Source organism: Epinephelus fuscoguttatus, linkage group LG16 (genome assembly GCF_011397635.1).
Source record: "Epinephelus fuscoguttatus linkage group LG16, E.fuscoguttatus.final_Chr_v1".
NCBI classification, from domain to species: domain Eukaryota; kingdom Metazoa; phylum Chordata; class Actinopteri; order Perciformes; family Serranidae; genus Epinephelus; species Epinephelus fuscoguttatus.
The window spans coordinates 37,096,228-37,114,660 of NC_064767.1; the positions used below are offsets into that span (position 1 = coordinate 37,096,228).

Consider the following 18,433-nt stretch of genomic DNA (forward strand, 5'->3'; position numbering starts at 1 on the left):
ACCTTACAGAACGTGCTAAAGTGTGTTATCTGATATGATTTTTGTGCTTGTGTGTGCCAGGGGGGCTCGATAGTGGCCCATTGCAGCCCTCAGGACATTTCACCTAGATATACAAGATTTGGCAGCACATGTATCACCTATAGACTTCAAAAATTTTTGTCTGGGCCATATTCTAAACTTAACAGGAAGTCTACAACTTCATTTTAGTGTGGAAATGTATGCTCAAACCAGGCTCCATATTTTTATAAACTTCTCCTAGCAGATAAACTTGATCCACCTAAATGTTGTTCAGTGTAAACTCAAAACCTTCATGATGCCAAATTGCAAATCTTTTGCTTCTCCGTCAAACAGCGATGTCATGGCAGCCTGGCAAATTTCAATGTTTAAAGACAACACAGGAAGACATTGTAGCTTGACCTTACATTGTCCAATTGGTCCAAAATTTCAAAGGCTGGATAAGAGTCCAGGTCTGAAGACATCTACAGATACTTGATATACTTATAGCATCACCTACTGACAACAGGAAGTCAGCCTTATGTGACAAAAATCACACAATTTACATGAAATTTATATGGAGTGGTCTACACAATATACTATACAGCAACATGATGTATGTGTGTGTGTCCTAGCACCACACTGTGGACATAGTAAGTATACAATTTGCAGTAGGTCATTTCCAGCCATAGCGCAATGCACTCCACGCAGTAAACAACATCAAGTTGTGCACATAGTCCAATGGTTGCATAAATGAATTGTCACATCATCCAGAGTCCCACCAGCACCCCCAACATGCACAAATATAGGACGGCCTGTTTATTACTGCTTGCAGCTTTAATTTTATTCTTATACTCAAGTTGCACACATGTTCACACTGGTAAGTACTTTGATTTGGTGAAGAGTTGGGTAAAGGAATATAAATGACATCAGTGACAATGTTTAGGCAGTCTAAGGTATCACAAAAGAAAATACATGATATAGTGTAACCCTGTTATTTTAGAATAGGAACCTAATAAATACCTACCATAAGTTCCCAGATTGTTAGCCCAATATTACCTAACCTCACATCTTGTAAACCTGTCGATTTGCACCACAAAAAATGACATTGTAAACTGGGAAGACTTCCCTGTACACTGTGGGACATATCCTAAAGAGATACCATGTACAGAATATCGCCAGACTTCTCTTTTAATTCTGTCCAATCTTTCTACATTGACTGCTACTTTCTTACTTACATGGTGCTTCTCAAAGTCAAGGAAGTATTCTTCAGTGGCTGAATTTCAAGGAGGCTACATCATCGAATCCCGAACAGGACTGTTCCAATGTCAAGGATCCTCTAAATTCTACCGAGTCCTTCCTTAAGAGAATTTTCAAGTATGCATGTTATTATTAACATCTATAGTGTATCCTTAGCCTCCATGAAGTATCCACAATTCTTTGCACACGAGTTGCTGCAACTGAATGCAGGGCCTCTTCAATAACACACCTGGGAACTAACTTGCCTGTACCAATGTGTGTTCGCTGACTGCTAGGAAGGAGACTTGGAAGGACCCATCCAACCCAGGATGCATCAACTGTAGGTGAAAAGGGCAAAAAAAAAAAAAAAAAGCTAAAAGTTATCATGGAACTGTCCCTGTTGATTACTTACATTGAGCCAATTATTTTACATACAAATTTTCCAGAAATTTTGTTTAAATATGCAAATGAGGCACTATCTAATAAATATGCATTGCTTTGCATGTATTTCAAAAGCAGTAACCTGAACACTGGATAAAGTCAACGTTCAAATTCTTATTTTATTATGTTGACATAGTAGTGTCAAAGTTTTTAAGAGGGGATTTTTTTTAAATGTTATTTGTCAAATGTGTGCAGCTTCTGGATACAGTGGAAACAGAATTAGTTACTTTAAATTGACTGTTCAACATAAACAAGTTGTCCCTGAATGAAAATAAAACTAAATACTTAGACATTGAAAAAAAACAATGATAAAGCACACATTATGATAGATAATATTGACATACAGACATCCTTAACTTTAATTCATTACAAATATTGTATCGTTCTTTCATACATTACTTACTGTGTGGAGGTTTGGGGAAAAACATATAGAGCAATCACAAATACGATTTCTTGCTGCAAAAGAGAGCCATCAGAATCATGAACAAATTTTTTTTGGGGATGTGTCTTTTTATCACTACATAAATTAGAAAAAACTGTCAGCCATAAAAAAAACACTTTCATAAAAAAACGTCAGAATCCAGGCAAGAATAAACCAGGAAAACTCGGTGTACCTAAGTGCTACTGAGGTGGAGATTTCTAGCTCGGAGTACCAGAAAAAACAAATGTAAAATTTCATACACAGCATGCATACATGGGGTGGCTGTGGCTCAGGAGGTAGAGCGGGTCATCCACTCTACGGAATCCCAGGATCCTCCAGTCCACATGTCAGAGTATGAGCCAAATACTGAACCCCAAATGTAAATGCACAAAAATGGTTCACTGAGTATCAGGGGTCACCCTGTATGGTAGCCTCAGCCACCAGTGTTATGTGTTGGTTATGTGTGTGTGTGAGAATGTGTGAATGTGGCATGTAGTGTAAAAGCGTTGTGAGTGGTCAGAGGACAAGTAAGGTGCTATACTGTACAAATACAAGTCCATTTACAATTCTAGACCAAAAATAAGACACAACATGTGAATAGCAAAAAAAATCCATAAAAACTATGCACTTTTTGCAAACATTTCCACAACAGCAATCCAAACATTTTCTTTCCACAAGTCTGAAAGAGGTCATGTTAAGGACACAAAATGGCCCAACATCTCAAAACTTTGACTGGTGCATAAAAAAATATGTTTTCACTTGTAGTGTCTCCCCTTCACCCAAACTGGCGTTGATGCCAGAGACTTTGAAATCATGAAGCAGTCTGACTTGACTGACCTGTCAGTGCAGCAGCCTTTCCAGTTTCCTCTAAATGGCCATACCAGACAAAGAACACAGCATAACAAACACAGAGACTGAAACCAACATTCCAAACAATCCGCTTTATTCAGTGACTTTGATTGAATTACATTATAGTGAAAAGTCTGAGGTTGTAAAGGCTTTTTTAGAGATTAAGGCCATGTCCATGTTCTATTTGTCCAATTTTTGTCTCTATGGACTACAGCATATCTTAGAAAGACAGTAATCTGAATTCAAACAGAGTGACAGAGACAACTATAGTGCACAGATTCTGGAAAGAGATATGGTGGATCCTTTTTCTATACTGTGAGCACTACATCCATCTTCACTGAACTGTGGTGGAGGCAGGAAATCTCACAGACAGAACTAACTGGAATTTGAGTGAACTGAGCCTTTAACTAGTTAGAACAGAGAACAATTCAATCAGTGAGAACAGATCAAAAGCAGTCTGATAAGAAAAAGGTAAATCATGAATCCCTGTGAGGAAATCAGGTTCACCTAATTCAGATGATAGTGCAAGAAGTCATATCCTACAGTACAGTACATGGTGCTAACTGATCAGAGGTCAGACAGACTGAGCTGTCCTCAAACACAGATTGAACTGTCTGACATCACAGGAGTGCATCTCATAATCATCCATTTTTAAAAAAGCTATTAGAGAGTGTTTAATTTGTGAGTGGTGTATTACAGGTCCAGTGTGTAGGCTTTAGGGTGATATATTGGCAGAAATGGAACATCATATAATAAGTACATTTTCTTAAGTGTGTAATTGCCTGAAAATAACAATTGTGTTTTTTGCTGCCTTAGAATGAACCGTTTATATCTATGATGAACCTACGAGCAGGTCCTCATCTACAGACATTGCCATGTTGCACCACCATATTTCTACAGTAGCACAGAATGGACAAACCAAACACTCAGTACATTGACATGACATGAGGGAAAGCAGATTAACTGTTAGTCCGACTAAAACTGGAATTTTGAAATACATGTAAACACGTTATTCCGACTGAAATCATACTAAATCGAATTTCTCAAAGTTGGACTAACACACCCAGATAATGCCACTGGGAGTCGAATTGCTCCTACATGTGAACAGTCAGTCAAACCCAAACTGGCCTAGGCGCTCTACACATGCTCCACAGTTTTCACCCCGGGCTTCGACCTGGAAGTCGAATAGTGTTAAATACAGAAAAGTAGCCTGTGACAACACGGTGAAATCTACATCCAGAATTGTGCCTTTTTGGATGGACGAGGAGACACAGTTCATGCTGTGTTAGCTAAAAGAGTTTAATATTTTAATATACATTGATGGGAGCAGAACACAGAATGGTCACCTGTTCAAAAAAGTGTCGGAACAGCTGGACGATGCTAGATTGTTTGGTCTGTGACATAATAGGTCAATCAAAAAAAAAAAGGTCCAATACTAACAAGCTAAAAGAGGCATATCGCCACCTATTGTAGCAGGTTCGGACATACTTTGGTCAATAAATCAATCTCCCTCCTGTGCTTGTATAGTGGGACAAGGACAGTAGTCCAATTAAATGACACAGTCAAGCTCTAACCGTACAGTAGCTTCACTTAACTGTGCATGTAAATGCACTGACTGACTCAAGACAGGGCCAAGCAGTGTTGGGGAAAAACACAAATTTTTAACATGAAACTGCTTTATTAAGTGTTTTTCATTGTTTGTCTGTTTGTTTTGGAGGGAAGAGACCTCTGCAGATAATTCGGTTCCGGTAAAAAAAAAAACTCCTGAACAATGAACACTGAAGGAATTCTAATTGGGTGAAGTTTCAGCTGGTTGCAATCTGCATCCTCACTGCCAGATGCCACTAAATCCCCCTAAATCTTTCATACTGCTCCTTTGAAAACATGAAATAAAATACAAATACAAAATGATGAACTCCTTGTTCCTATTTTTGTCTTTAAATGATCATTTTGATTCAATCACAAAATGAATGTCAAAGGCTTTGATATGGTACTTTTTGCCCCCACAGTTCCACATGTTCCAGCTGCTGCTCTGTGGACTCTCTGACTTAATTTCTGTTTGCACATATGGAAAGGAAGGAAGTGTGACTGTGACACAGGAGACAAACTAAAAGGTGGAATATGAAACAATTACATTTAAAGGCCTGTCTAAAACTCTGTTTGTGATTCCGTTTGAAAATGTGATTGATCATTTAAAAACAGACATTACATGTGACAGAGATGGTGATCAGACAAGAGTTAGGCTCAATCCCAATTCCACCCCTTAGCCCTCCCCCTTAGCCCTCCCCCTTAGTTTTGCACGTTCACATGAGGGGAAGGGGTATCCCAATTCTCCTGTGGATTGAGGGCGAGTGCCAAGGGCTAGGGCCAAATAGCCCTTAAAACGAAGCTTTTCCCGGACCACACTAGCAGCCAAGGAGTACATGGAATTTTCCCACAATTAAGTGCAAACACCAAAATGGCGCAATGAGCAGCCAAAGCGAGCTATAAATGTATACACGAATGTTTACACGTTTAGGTAAGCTCGTTAGCTAACGTTAGCGTTGATTAGCTCGGTTAACGTTAAATACAACAAAACGTCTATTTACAGCCAATCCATACATACCAAAAACTGGTCCATCAGCACTTGTATGCGTCGAAGATATCTTCTCCTCCTTTGACTTCTGCGACTTGTGGACAGCCGCAGAAATAACACTAAAACCCAAGCAATGGACATTACAACGTTTGCAGACGGCATTTTGAATGTTTGTGATAAAGACTTGTCACCTCTGCTGACGTAGCAGCCAGCTAGCGACAACGTTTGATGACGTAGCGTTAATCGAGTGCTGTCCCATTTCTTAGGGGAATATCTTCATCCCTAGCCCTTGGCACTCCGTTCTGAGGGGCAAGGGCTAGATAAAGGGGAAGGGACAGACGAAGGGGTAGGGGTAAAAATGAGAATTGGGATTGAGCCTAAATGTTAACAGTAAGCATGAGTAGAAAAAGGCACTACAGAACATTCTTGTAATCCTTCGTGCAGAGTTTGAGGAGCTTTGAGGTCCTGCATTGTCATTGACTTTATGTTTTCAGTTTAGACACTTAAGTGTGTCTTTCATGATTTACCATTGTAAATAAAAGCAAGAATCAAGTTGTGCCATACACACCCAACTGATACACATGATAACAAAATGTTTAAAGGGGAGCTCCATTCTTTTTTGACATTTTCATATAATTTCTATGGCATTCCAGTCGTGTTCCTTGTGTACTAAAGGTTTGCAATTCTGAGGTTTGGAGACCTCAGAATTGCATCTCTGCTTTTTGCAGATGATGTGGCTCTATTAGCTCTATCACACCGTGACCTCCAGCATACACTGGGGTGGTTTGCAGCCAAATGTGAAGTCGGTATGAGAGTCAGCACCTCCAAGTCTGAGGCCATGGTTCTCTGCTGGAAAACATTGGATTGCTCCCTCTGGGTTGGGAGAGAGTTACTGCCCCAAGCAAAGGAGATTGAGTATCTTGTTCTTGGTCTTGTTCATGACTGAGTGTAAAATGGAAAGCGTGCAATGGATTGGTGGTTTGGCGTGGCATCTGCAGTGATGAGGACACTATGCCAGACTGTCATGGTGAAGAGGGGGCTGAGCCGGGAAGGCAAAGTTTTCGATTCACTGGTCCATCTACGTCCCAACCCCCGTGATGTGACTGAAAGAATGAGATCGCACATTCAAGCAGCCAAATTGAGTTTCCCTCACAGGGTGGCTGGGCTCAGCCTTAGAGATAGGGTGAGGAGCTCTGACATCCAGAGGGAGCTAGTAGTAGAGCCACTGCTCCTTTGTGTCAAAAGGGGAGGTTCTGCAGGCACATCCAACTGGTGGGAGGCCCCGGGGTAGATCCAGAACATGCTGGTGGGATTACATTTCTCATTTGGCCTGGGAAAGCCTTGGGATCCCCCACGAAGAGCTGGAAAGCATTCCTGCATGAGGGACATTTGGAGTACTCAGCCTATTGCTCCTGCAACCCAGTCCTGGATAAGCAGATGAAAATGGATGGATGGATGGATGGATGGATGGATGGATAATTAAAAAATAATGTCAGTGGTAGACCAGCAACAGTGATTAAAATTGCTGTTTCTGTCAATGGAGTCTGGTGGCTTTGAAGAGGGCGATGTAACAGCCTCAGTTCCCAATTGGAAAGGTAAAGTAAAACGGTAAAATTATCTTAATAAAGTGTACACTTAAACTGATATAGTTTTTTTATGTGGTCCCTTTTTTTTTTAGATTTTTTTTTTTTGTGTGTATTTTGCCTTTAATGGACAGGACAGGTAAGCATGGAGGAGGGAGAGAGAGAGAGAGAGAGAGAGAGAGAGAGAGAGAGAGAGAGGGGGGGGGATGGCATGCAGGAAGGGGCAACAGGCTGGAGTCAAACCCGGGCCGCTGCGGCAACAGCCTTGTACATGGGGCGCCTGCTCTACCACTAAGCCACCAATGCCCCATGTGGTCCTTTTTTTTAGGTGGTTAAAATACAGTCTACTGCTGCCTCTGGTTAATTTGTTTGCGTTGCTGTGTGATTTTTGGAATCAAACAAAGTGGTGTCCACAGCAGTAAGTTGCCTAGCTTTTGTGCCTTTAACCTCCTGTCTGCTTCTCCAAACTGGCAGTGTGGCGACCATCATGTAAATGTAGGTAATGCTAAGGATTGATAAATGTGTTTCTATAATACAAATGCAGTGTTATATTAAATGTCAATGTATCTGGTTAAATAAAGGTTTAATAATAGTAAAACAGACCCATCTTCCACCTCTATGCTCAAATCTTTCAAGCTAACACTTTCCTCACTCTCCAACAGTCAGTGAACAGCGTGTCTGAGGACTGAGGGAGGGGAGGCCATCAGTGCTGTGACCTACGTCACTGCTTTTTGCTAACAGCTGAGTGGGAGCTTCCATTTGAAAAACACAAAAAAGTATGCAGATGGACCTGCCCTTTAAATAAACATACATAAATGAGAGCCTTGTTTCATCAAATATTAGAAAAAGGAAGATAACACTGAAATAAATCATAACACAGACGTGTCCTGCAGTCTGCTCACAAAGTGGATGCCTGGACCCCCACAGGGCCCAGGTCCTCCTCTCTGCTCTGCTGGACTGGATTGGGCTGACTGGTCTGGGTGAGGCTGTCCATGGCCGACAGAATGGAGGAGAAAAAGTGTTCAGTGTGGGTCTCCAGAGCTCCAGATTGCCTCTCAATCAGCAGCAGGGTGTCTCTTAAAACTGCAAACGCACAGACAGAATACGGGAAGATTTAGTGAGGAAATAATGAGATGAAGTGTGTGTTGATAATGTTGCATGATAGAGACTGACGTGGGGACATGGTCCTGATGCAGCTGAGGAGAAGCCGTCCGGTGTGCAGAACACAGGAGGTCAGGGGCTGATGGCTGCTCACTTCCCTCTGAAAACTCTGTAAACAAGAGTGTCACATTACACTGTCAGCAGAACACAGCAGGCAAGAAGGGAGTAATAACTGAGTTTTCCACCTTATTGAAGGAATACTTCATCCACAAAATGATCATTTGTAAATCAATTAGTCATGCCGTGTTATCTTCTATTTGAAAACTTTGTTTTTCTTGCATACCTCTGCTGAATGAAGAATCGAAAAACAGGAAATTCTTGATTAATTGAAGTCATAGGGGACCACATTTAACAACAGCAAAACTATATCAAAACATTTGTTTACAAACTCTCACAAAACTCATGCAGTATGATCTAGGTCTCATTGACTTTAACAGTATAATGCAAATCTCATTTATCAGTCCCTCTAGGATGTTGCAATAATGCAATCATAACAATTAACGCAAATTCAGCTAATCCCTGTGAAAGTTATTAACAGGTTTAATGGCAGAGTCTACCGGTGTCAGTTATGGTGTGAGAATAACGGATCAGTGTTGAATGTTAAGTGCTGCTGCGGGGCTTCAGCCCAAACAGCAGAATATGACGAGTAGGGATGAAACTGTGCTGTGTTAGCTCATGCTAAGCGGGCAGAGAGAGAAGAGGGAAAGCAGCTCATGGGGACAGTCCTTTAGCACTGTGTTAAAAAGTGTTTATTGTCAGTGATAAGCTGTTGATGGATTTGCTGAGGAAACACTTTTCTTTTCCACTACGACGAAGATGAAACTTGACCTAAAACACAGTGGAAAACCTGCGCAGGAGGGGTGGGGACAAAATTTGATACAGCACAGTCTTGCGATATTTTGCATGGTGATATTGTATTGATATATGGGCACCAAGTATCAATCTTTTATTATATACATCATTAATTTTAATCCAACTTTTGGTACTAGAATAATAAAATCAACTGCTTTTTTGGTCCATTAGATGATGCTGATGTTTTATTTCCTGCTGAGGTCAGCAGAGGTCTCAGTCAGCAGCATTTGGCAGAAAGTTAATCAAAACAGAGATGGAGGCACCGGAGAAAGAAATCAGAAATGTGCCATCAGCGTTTAAATCAAATGTCTGGACATATTTTGGATTTTTTTTCACACAAAAGAAAATAAGGACTTGGATATTACACATGCAATTTGCAAGCAGTGTCATATGAGAATAAAATACTCTGGGAATACTACAAACATGAGGGCTCACCTCACACTCCACTATCCAGAGATACTGTAGCGTTAGCCACTGATGGCCAAGCTAATGCTAAACCTGCTCCACTGACAAACCAACCAAAACTGGACACAATTAGCTCGACAAAACTACCATCCAACTCTGAGACCGAAGAAAATAGCAAAGACCATCACCTACTTAATGTGCAAAGATCTACATCCATACAGCGTTGCTGAACACAAAGGCTTTTGTTACATGCTAAAAACACTAGAACCCAGGTTTGTGACTCTGTCCCAACGTTTTTTTTTTTTACCAACACAGCCGTGCCCAAGCTCTACAGAGAAATTAAGCATAAAGTTGAGGAATCTTTGAGTACAGCACTTAGAGTGGCATTAACTTGTGACGCCTGGACTTTAAGGTCAGTAGATTCATATATGACTATAACGGCACATTATCTCACAGAGAACTTGCGACTGCTGTCTCACATTCTCCAAATTAGAGCACTACACGAAAGTCACACTGGAGCAGAACTCCTGCAAAATGCAGCACAAGAATGGGGGGCTCCACTTTATTTTGTTTCAGTGTGGGCTGTATCTGATTAACTAGATCATTGCATAAGTTAGTATTTATTTCTAGTTTAGTATTTAGTGTTTTCTGTTTACTGTAGAATTCCAGTTGGAAAATGTATGCGTGTTTACTTATTTTCATTTTAATATCTAATAAACCACACAGTTCTTACTTTGTTCAGTGTTTCTCCACAGGGCTGCAAAGAGCAAGAACCTTATGGAGGCACACAGAACCAAAGACAACTAGTAAAAGTGAAACTGACAGATACTAGACAGATACTTCACTGTCAGGTTCACCACAGATGACAGTCGGCCTGGAGCCTATTTTATGAGTTGAAGAGTGACCAGCGTTTCTCTCAGCAGAGCCACAGGTGGAGTCATGCTCATAAATGTGTTTCCACCTATGCAGACACCCAGTGTAGTACAAACAAATCCACTCTGGAGTATAAAATTGCTCTGAGGCTCAGTCCTCACCTGATACTCAGCCAGAGACGATCTCACACTGTCTATATCCACAGTGGGAGGAGCCAGCAGCTCCATCTTCTCTGACACTGTATACAGCTGCTGGATGAGCTGCTCCAGGTGTGAGCAGAAGACCTGAAACACACACAACATTCATGGCTTGCTTTTACCATGTGATGCTCAAGTCACAATGTGCATCTGAGATAAAATCATGCAGATTTTACATTTCAGGTACAGTCGGAACACTGTGAAGGCAGTGTTGTCTCATACTGTCATGTTTAGGAATATTACTGTCACACTCTTGTATGGAGGGTCAGATGTCTCTACCTGGATGTGTTGCATCAGGGAGTCACTTTGCTCCTGTTCTTCTTGGCTGCTTGTCTGGCTGCCAGGCAAGGTGAGGCCAGACAGTTGCTCCACCAAAACCTCCACCTCTCTGAGACTAGATGAACTCAGTCCCCCTCCTACAGGCTCCACCAAGACACCAGAACTTCTTCTTACTCCCTCACAGGCCCTGTGAGCTGCTGCTGATGGATGGGACACAGACATTTTTCAGTGCTGTAAGGACCAAAAACTAAATTCCATTCACCTCCACTGTGCTGGGAAGGAGGCAGAAATCTCAGAGACAAATTTCTCCAAACCTGGACAAACTACAATTACCACATCAAGGCTGTATTTCTACACCAACCAGTCAAGCTGCAGTTTAAATCCATGTCTGTCCAGACTCATATGTAGCCAAGACAGTAGACAAAATGGATACTTCACACACATCTTCCCCGCTGGCAGCACAGAAGATCTATACAATCAGCACATGGCAGACACCCAAGATTAGTGTCACCAATTCAGCATCTGACCAAACCACCACCACCGTTATGCTGAATGATTCAATGTAAATACTGTAGCACCAAAATAAAGGAGAGACACTCTTAGTAAAGATGGTAAAAAGGCCGTTATCCTTTTCTCATATTCTGAGCCAAAAACTTTAACTTCAGTGGAACAATGCTGATCCTCTATCTTGTTGTCTTTGATGGTGACAGCAATGAGATGCGGTTTATCACGCTTACACTGGGACGTGTAAATTTCGGCTTGTAATTTAAGCTTTTCATCAACCTTCTCAACAATAAGACGATGAATATATCCCTCCAATGCGTAGTTTAGGCCCTTTTGTTTACTTCTCAATGACATCTGATCGTTATGTCCCCAAAAATCATCAATTCCCTCCTGTGAAATGCAATGTACTGTGACACATGCCATAGCGCCCGGTCACTGAATGTTGATATTTTGTCCGAGTGAGTGGAGGGGGCGTGGCTTAGCCATAGGTCAATTGGCCAGTGAAGTAGTTTTGCACAACATCATGATGTCACTATGAAGCTGACCTTGAACTTTTGAATATAAAATGTCATCACTTCATCATTTTATCCTATTAAACATTTGTGTCAGTGACCGTTGACCACCAAAATCTAATGAGTTCATCCTTGAGTCTACGTGGATGTTTGTGGCTAATTTGAGGACATTCCCTCAAGGCATTCTTGAGACATTGTGTTTCGGAGAATGGGACCGATGGACGTACAGACATGCCTATGTATGTATGGATAACCCAAAAAGTAATCCGGCTACCTCCGGCTGCTGGCGGAGGGAGCCTCAAAACTATCTGCATGGGGAGATATTACTCAAGAGCAAGAGAGAAAATATGTTCTGTTCTAATGTGTTGAACTGACTATGGACAGGAGGTGGTTGTTTTGTTTGTGGACATGTGTGTGCATGAAACTGTAAGTTGGTGCACTGTGCACATATAAACAGTACATAACTACTGCACCAACTGGTGCTGTAAATATTCAGTGCTTGTTGTTTATATGTTGGTTAGTAGTTGTTCAGAGTTACCCTGCATCTATGTTTGGCCAATAGAGGGAGGCATGAGCTAACAGCACATTTATTTATCCATCCTACAATATGTTGATGTGGAGAGGAAAGATCCTTACTGTTAATAATAATCCTTATTCCATAAAGTCGTTTATTATTTTTCCAGATTAAAGTGCACAGGTTCTGCTGGCACCGTCATTTCTGCTGTCCACCTATTAGAAGGTTGATCCCTGGCCCCTGCAGTCTGCATGCTGAAGTGCCCTTGGGCAAGATAATGAACCCCAAATTGCTCCTGATAACTGTGTCATTGCTGTGTGAGTGTGTGGGAATGGTTAATGCTCCCGATGAGTAGGTGGCACCTTGTATGGTAGTCTCGGCCTTCAGTGTATAAATGTGTGTGTGAATGGGTGAAACGTGCTTGTTTTGTTAAGCGCTTTGAGTGGTCACTAAGACTAGAAATGCTTCTAACATACCCGTCTGAGCAGCACTCCTCTCCTCTCTATCCATCTCATCTTTTCCTTCATCTGAGTGTTGACTGCCGCCCTCCAGCTCTTTGACCTTTGCCTCGTCCTCCTCGTCTCCAGCCTCCTGTTTCTCAAGTAGGGTGACGGAGGAGAGAATGGAAGCGATGCCTGGCTCCAGTGACTCCCAGCTGGCTGTGACAGGCCGGCTCAGCTGGGCCGTCACCTCTCTCACCTGCATACAAAGACCAAATTCTGTCTTTAGCTGAGGGAATGCAGAAACTACTGAACATTAAAGCTGAAAAACACTGACCCACCGTGTGTGTGTCTGTTCCTGCATTGTCAGGTCTAACTCCACGATGTGCACTTTTGTTTTAAGAGCTAATGATGTGTCCATATGATCCAGATTTACAGCCAATTCAGCGCTCGATAGGTTTTAGAGCTGTCATTATCATTTAGCCGACAGAATCAAGGAGGCATTTTTGTGGCTGTCCACTGTATTCTGAGCAGGATATGAATCTGCATACATCTCATAAGGAGGAATTCAGAGACAAACATTCTTCTTCAACTTCCTGTCCATCCAGTAAGACACACACACACACACACACACACACACACACACACACCTGTACTTTTTGGAATTTGTAGATCATTTTACTATTATTATAATGTATTGAACAACATTACATAAAGGACCCTACACAGAAAAGAAATGTTTTTCCTTGCCTTTTCACTGATCAGGTCTGGTTGTTACTGTGTGTAACCAAGTCTTGCTTGAAGAGAAGTCTCATTCTGAAATCTCGCTGCCTTTTCCACATTGTCAAAAATCAGCTAAATATTCAGCCATTACAGTGAAAATCTTTTAGATGACACTACGCTATACTTTCTGTCCTCCAAACCAACAAACTATTCCTGGCACTCCTTTCTCCAGCTCTCACTTATGTTTCCAATATTGTTTTTATTTTTCTGCAACAAATCCCCTCAGATTTCAGAAGGAGACTTCACCTTGAGAGTAGACTCACAAGTCAGTCTTTAGACGCTTTGCTTAACTAAAGACTGATGTCTTTCTCCCTGATTTTGTGTTTCGATGGGCAGATACAATTTCAGAGTTTAAAAAAACTCCCTATGTTGCAGAACCAATAGTAAATCCGCAGGGCGGTCCTTCGGTGGCTCGCTGAACTCTTGTGCTTGTAAACAAAGTCCGACTGCGTTAAAAGTTTTAAACAAAGTTGCTGTAAGTCCGTCATTTCCACAATCTTGTGGATTGAGCACACGTTTGATAAAATGGAGTTAAATCAATCGGCATCCATTTCCAAGCTCTGTGTGTGTTTGTTTCCTTGCGGACGAGAAAAGGGGGAGCGCACATTTCCGGGAGGGTGTGTCCTTTTCAAAAATGCAAGAGGCGTTGCTTTGTTGCCGGTCGTTTTCGCTGGTGTGTAAAACACACTTTAGAAAGGAGTGTCTCCAGACTATCAGAAGGCGACCAATGAAAGGAAAGGAAAAACCTTTGTGGGTTGTTTAGCTTGGGGTATTTCAACGAGTCTCTTGTCATCTCGTCTTAGTCACATACGAGACAGCAACAGCAACTGAGTTCTCTTTATGTCTCCATGGTGAGGAGAGGAGTTGAGCTGTCACAGGAGCAGTGAATAAGAGCTCTCTATGGGAGTTGGCATGTACAAGCAAAGAGCGAGTGGGGGAAAATGCATTTAATTCCGTGGGGCGGCGAGACTGAAAACAGGACAGTGGCGTAAAGTTCCGCAGGGTGGCATGTCCAGGATTGCCCGATACACATCTAGCGGCCGCTGGTGTGGGGTTGTACACTGAAAATAATAGGGGGATATACTTTGATATACTTTCACATGTATTTTAAAAGTCTGGTTTTAGTTGGACCAACACAATAAATCAGTTTTCTCTAATCTAATCTAAGTGTGAGTGGCTCATAAGTGATAATTAAGAGGGCTTTAATCTGTATAAGTCTATACAATGTTTTTAAGCAAAATCCTGCATAGTTTATCTTTAATCCAAAATATGTTTTATATATATATATATACATATATATTTACTGTTGAAATCCTTTTTTAGCAACACATGTATTTGCACACACACACGCACACACAGATCAAAGTGTATTATACAGATGCACAGTATATCTATGTGCAGTGTGTTTCTTTGAGGACACTGGGCACTGTGATGAAACAGGTGTGTTTTCAGTCCATAGTAAACTAAATGCAATCTAGAAAGAGATTCCACAGTACTGACCTGTCTGGAAAGCAGCTGCAGCTCCTCCAGCTGCTCTGGAAGAGGCCAAAACTCCTCGTCCACCTCCCCACCTACATGCCTTGACTGTGGAAAGCCACTGGTGGAGCGGGTAAAAGCAATGGAGGTAGAGGAGGACAGTGTATGGTGCTCATGATGGCAACCTTCAAACTTGTAACGATTCAATCCACCTCTATTCTTAGTGCAGTCCAAACTGTCCAAGGACGAACCTACAGGATCTGTTAGGGAGAGCAAGGTACCAGAGGGCTCACCATCTGAGGATCTGGTGAACCCCTGCAAGTCTGGTGATCTTTGACCCATACTAAGAGACAAATCCAACCCTGACAGACTGGTGGAGCTACAAAGGTGGTCCAGTTCAATCCCTGAGTCCTGCAGGTTGGGGTCTGTTTGGATGACAGATTCTTCCTGGTGCTTGAAGCTGTCCCCCTCACAGACCAACTGTCCTGGTCTCAGAGGGTAAGTGTAGTCCAGCAGGGCCTGGTACTCCCTGTTTGGGTCCCAGTCTGCAGAGTGCCTGTCTGGTGATGGAGGCAAACCTTTAGGAATGGCACAGGCCCAGTAGTTTGCCTGACAGGGAGACATTGGATGCCCTTTTGAGTGTCCTTCAGTAGAGCCTAGCTTGGTCTCTCCCCCACCTCTACCCCCCTTCCCTCCCAGCCTGTGCTGAGTCTTGCCTGACCTGGAGTACTCTGAGCGAGGGCTGTAGGTTGGATACAGGACAGTGGAGGTCAGCTGTGGCCTAAGAGGTGGGTTTGGTCTCTGGACCTCAAGAATGGAACTCCGCTGAGCTGATCTGCTGCCAGGGAGAGGTGATCCAAACGTGGGCTCTTCATGGCTCTGCCTGGCCCGGAGCTCAGAGACAATCAAGGGTGAGCCCAGGTCTTTTCTTAAGGCTGAGAGAGGTGACATGTCACTGTGAGAGAGACTGAAGCCTTCTGGGGTCAGCACCTCTCTTGGTCTGGTCAAGAAATTCATGTCAGTGTGTTGCAGATTTTCTTCTCTTCTGCTAACACCCAAATGTCTCTCCTGCAAGACAGGAAACTGACAGAATTAAAAAAGGTGAACCAGTCAAGTTGCACTTACAGTTTACATCCATGTCTGTGAAAACATGGATGCTTTACACATTTTTAACCCAGCAATCTACACACTCAGCACAGTTTTAAAGTGGGCACCTGAAATTAGTGTCACCAATTCAATATCTGACCAAATGTCTACCCTTCTGTTCTTGAGATATGGTGTTGAATAATGGCAAAAAAGGTGTTTTTGCAGAATATTATGATGTCACAGTGAAGTTAACTCTTAACCTTTTGGATATAAAATGTCATCACTTCATCACTTTATTCTATCAGACATTTGTGTAAAATTTTGTCATAATTAACATATGAATTTTTGAGTTATGGCCAAAAACATGTTTTGTGAGGTCACAGTGACCTTAAAATTTGACCACCAAAATCTAATCAGTTCATTCTTGAGTCCAAGTGGACATTTGTGCCAAATTTGAGGAAATTCCCTCAAGGTCTTCTTGATATATCACATTTAAAAGAATGAGACAGATATAAGGTTGCACGGACCTTGATCTTTCACCACTAAAACCTATTCAGTTCATCATTGATGTTTGTGTCAAATTTCAGGAAATTCCTATAAGGCCTTCTTGTGATATCACATTCACAAGAATGACATGGGCGCAAGGTCACAGTGATCCTGACCTTTGAACACCAAAATCTAATCAGTTCATTCTTGACTCCAAGTGGATGTTTGTGCCATATTTGAAAAAAAAAACAAAAATCCCCTCAGGATATTTGTGAGATATTGTGTTCATAAGAGGACAGATGGGGTCATAGAGACCTTGGCTTTTGACACACAAATCTAATCAGTTTATCGTTGAGTCCTAGTGGACGTTTGCGCCAAATGACAAGAAATTCCCTCAAGGCATATTTGAGATATCACTTTCTTGACAATGGGGTAAAAGAACAGATAATCCAAAAACATAATGCCTCCGGCCATGGATGTTGCTGGTGCAGAGGGATAAAAATAATACTGTAACATTGCTGGCTTCATCTGTCTAATAAAGCAAAGGCCTTTTGGCATTAAGAGATACTGTACACTGTACACCTCTGTTGTGTATGGATCTATTCAGATGTGACAGTTCAGCTCAGTTCAACAGTAATGACAGAAAAGAGGTTTGAGTGTTTTCACTTCTCTTATTGACGAAGTCTTAATTAGTGACCATAGAGAGTGTGAGGGATGGTGGTTACATTTTCTCATCCAAGTCATCATTTATTAGAGAATTCTGCTGCCTGTTTCAGGATGTCTGACAGTGACTACTCCCTGTTCAAAATGACTCAAAGAACACTGTTTTATGTTAACATTGTGGGCAGTTGACATAACTGAAAGCAGAATATTTAGGGACAAAATATTTGTGCAACCATGAAAACAAAGAAGACAGGAAAAAACAAAAAAAGATGTCAAGAATAAAGTTAAAATATTATAAGAGAAAAAGTTGTTTTAAAAGATCAAGTTGTAATGTTAAACGAAAAATTGTGAACACCACACAAAGTTTTGTTTCTTTTAAAAACTTTTTTTGGGGGCATTTTTGCCTTTAAAGTGTAGCGCGAAATGGGTAGAGAGAGGAATCAAACCCGTGGCTGCTGCGGTGAGGACATAGTCTTTGTTCATGGGGCGCCTGGTCTACTAGGTGATTTAGTGGGTGCCAAAGACAAAGTTTTATTCCTATATGAAAGCACTGTTAGATTATGAGATGTTTATTTTAATACTTCATTGTGCTAAACAGTTTAGAGAAATCTGGTCTGCATAAGAGTGACAGTATGATATTAAAATTATTAATTATAATTAATTAATTATTATAAGTTATTATTAATTATATTGTAATTCTCTGTGTTCGAGGCTCAGTGAAAAAGCTATTTCCTGTCTCCAGCTCATTCAAAACTCAGCTGCCAGACTTTTAAGCAAATTCTAAGAGACAAAAGAAAAAAGAAACTATCTGTTAGGTAAAGAGTTGATTTTAATCGTTTAATAATTACTTTTAAAGGCCCACATGGCCATACTCCTACACACATTATAGATTTACTTATGCCCTATGAGCCTAGTCGCTGTCTGCGCTCCTCAGGTAGCACCCTCCTAACTGCTCCCACAACAAACAGTTAAATTTTCTCACGTTCCAATTAATAAATATAGTCAGTTTCACTGAGTGAAAGGCTAGTCCAATCAGGTGGTGTAGGTCTTTTGAAATAACTATGTCTGCCTTATTTCCCAGTAAACCCACTAATGGACAT

The 18,433-nt window shown here is 41.5% G+C and overlaps 1 protein-coding gene across 2 annotated transcripts in view; it reads right to left on the reverse strand.

The window, feature by feature from the left end:
* Nucleotides 1–3,021: 3,021 nt before the first annotated feature.
* The window catches only part of cep68 (centrosomal protein 68), a 29,021-nt gene continuing 13,609 nt past the window's right edge, over nucleotides 3,022–18,433 (reverse strand). Inside the window, exons 4-9 of one of the 2 annotated variants that reach the window (XM_049601188.1) lie at nucleotides 15,123–16,166; nucleotides 12,876–13,098; nucleotides 10,870–11,066; nucleotides 10,555–10,677; nucleotides 8,276–8,372; nucleotides 3,022–8,185 (exon numbers count right to left, since the gene is read on the reverse strand). In XM_049601188.1, coding sequence (XP_049457145.1) covers nucleotides 8,001–8,185; nucleotides 8,276–8,372; nucleotides 10,555–10,677; nucleotides 10,870–11,066; nucleotides 12,876–13,098; nucleotides 15,123–16,166 — 1,869 coding nt within the window. In that variant the 3' untranslated portion in view covers nucleotides 3,022–8,000. Of the gene's footprint in view, nucleotides 8,186–8,275; nucleotides 8,373–10,554; nucleotides 10,678–10,869; nucleotides 11,070–12,875; nucleotides 13,099–15,122; nucleotides 16,167–18,433 lie in introns of both variants that reach the window. The other variant, XM_049601187.1, reaches the window with a different exon arrangement.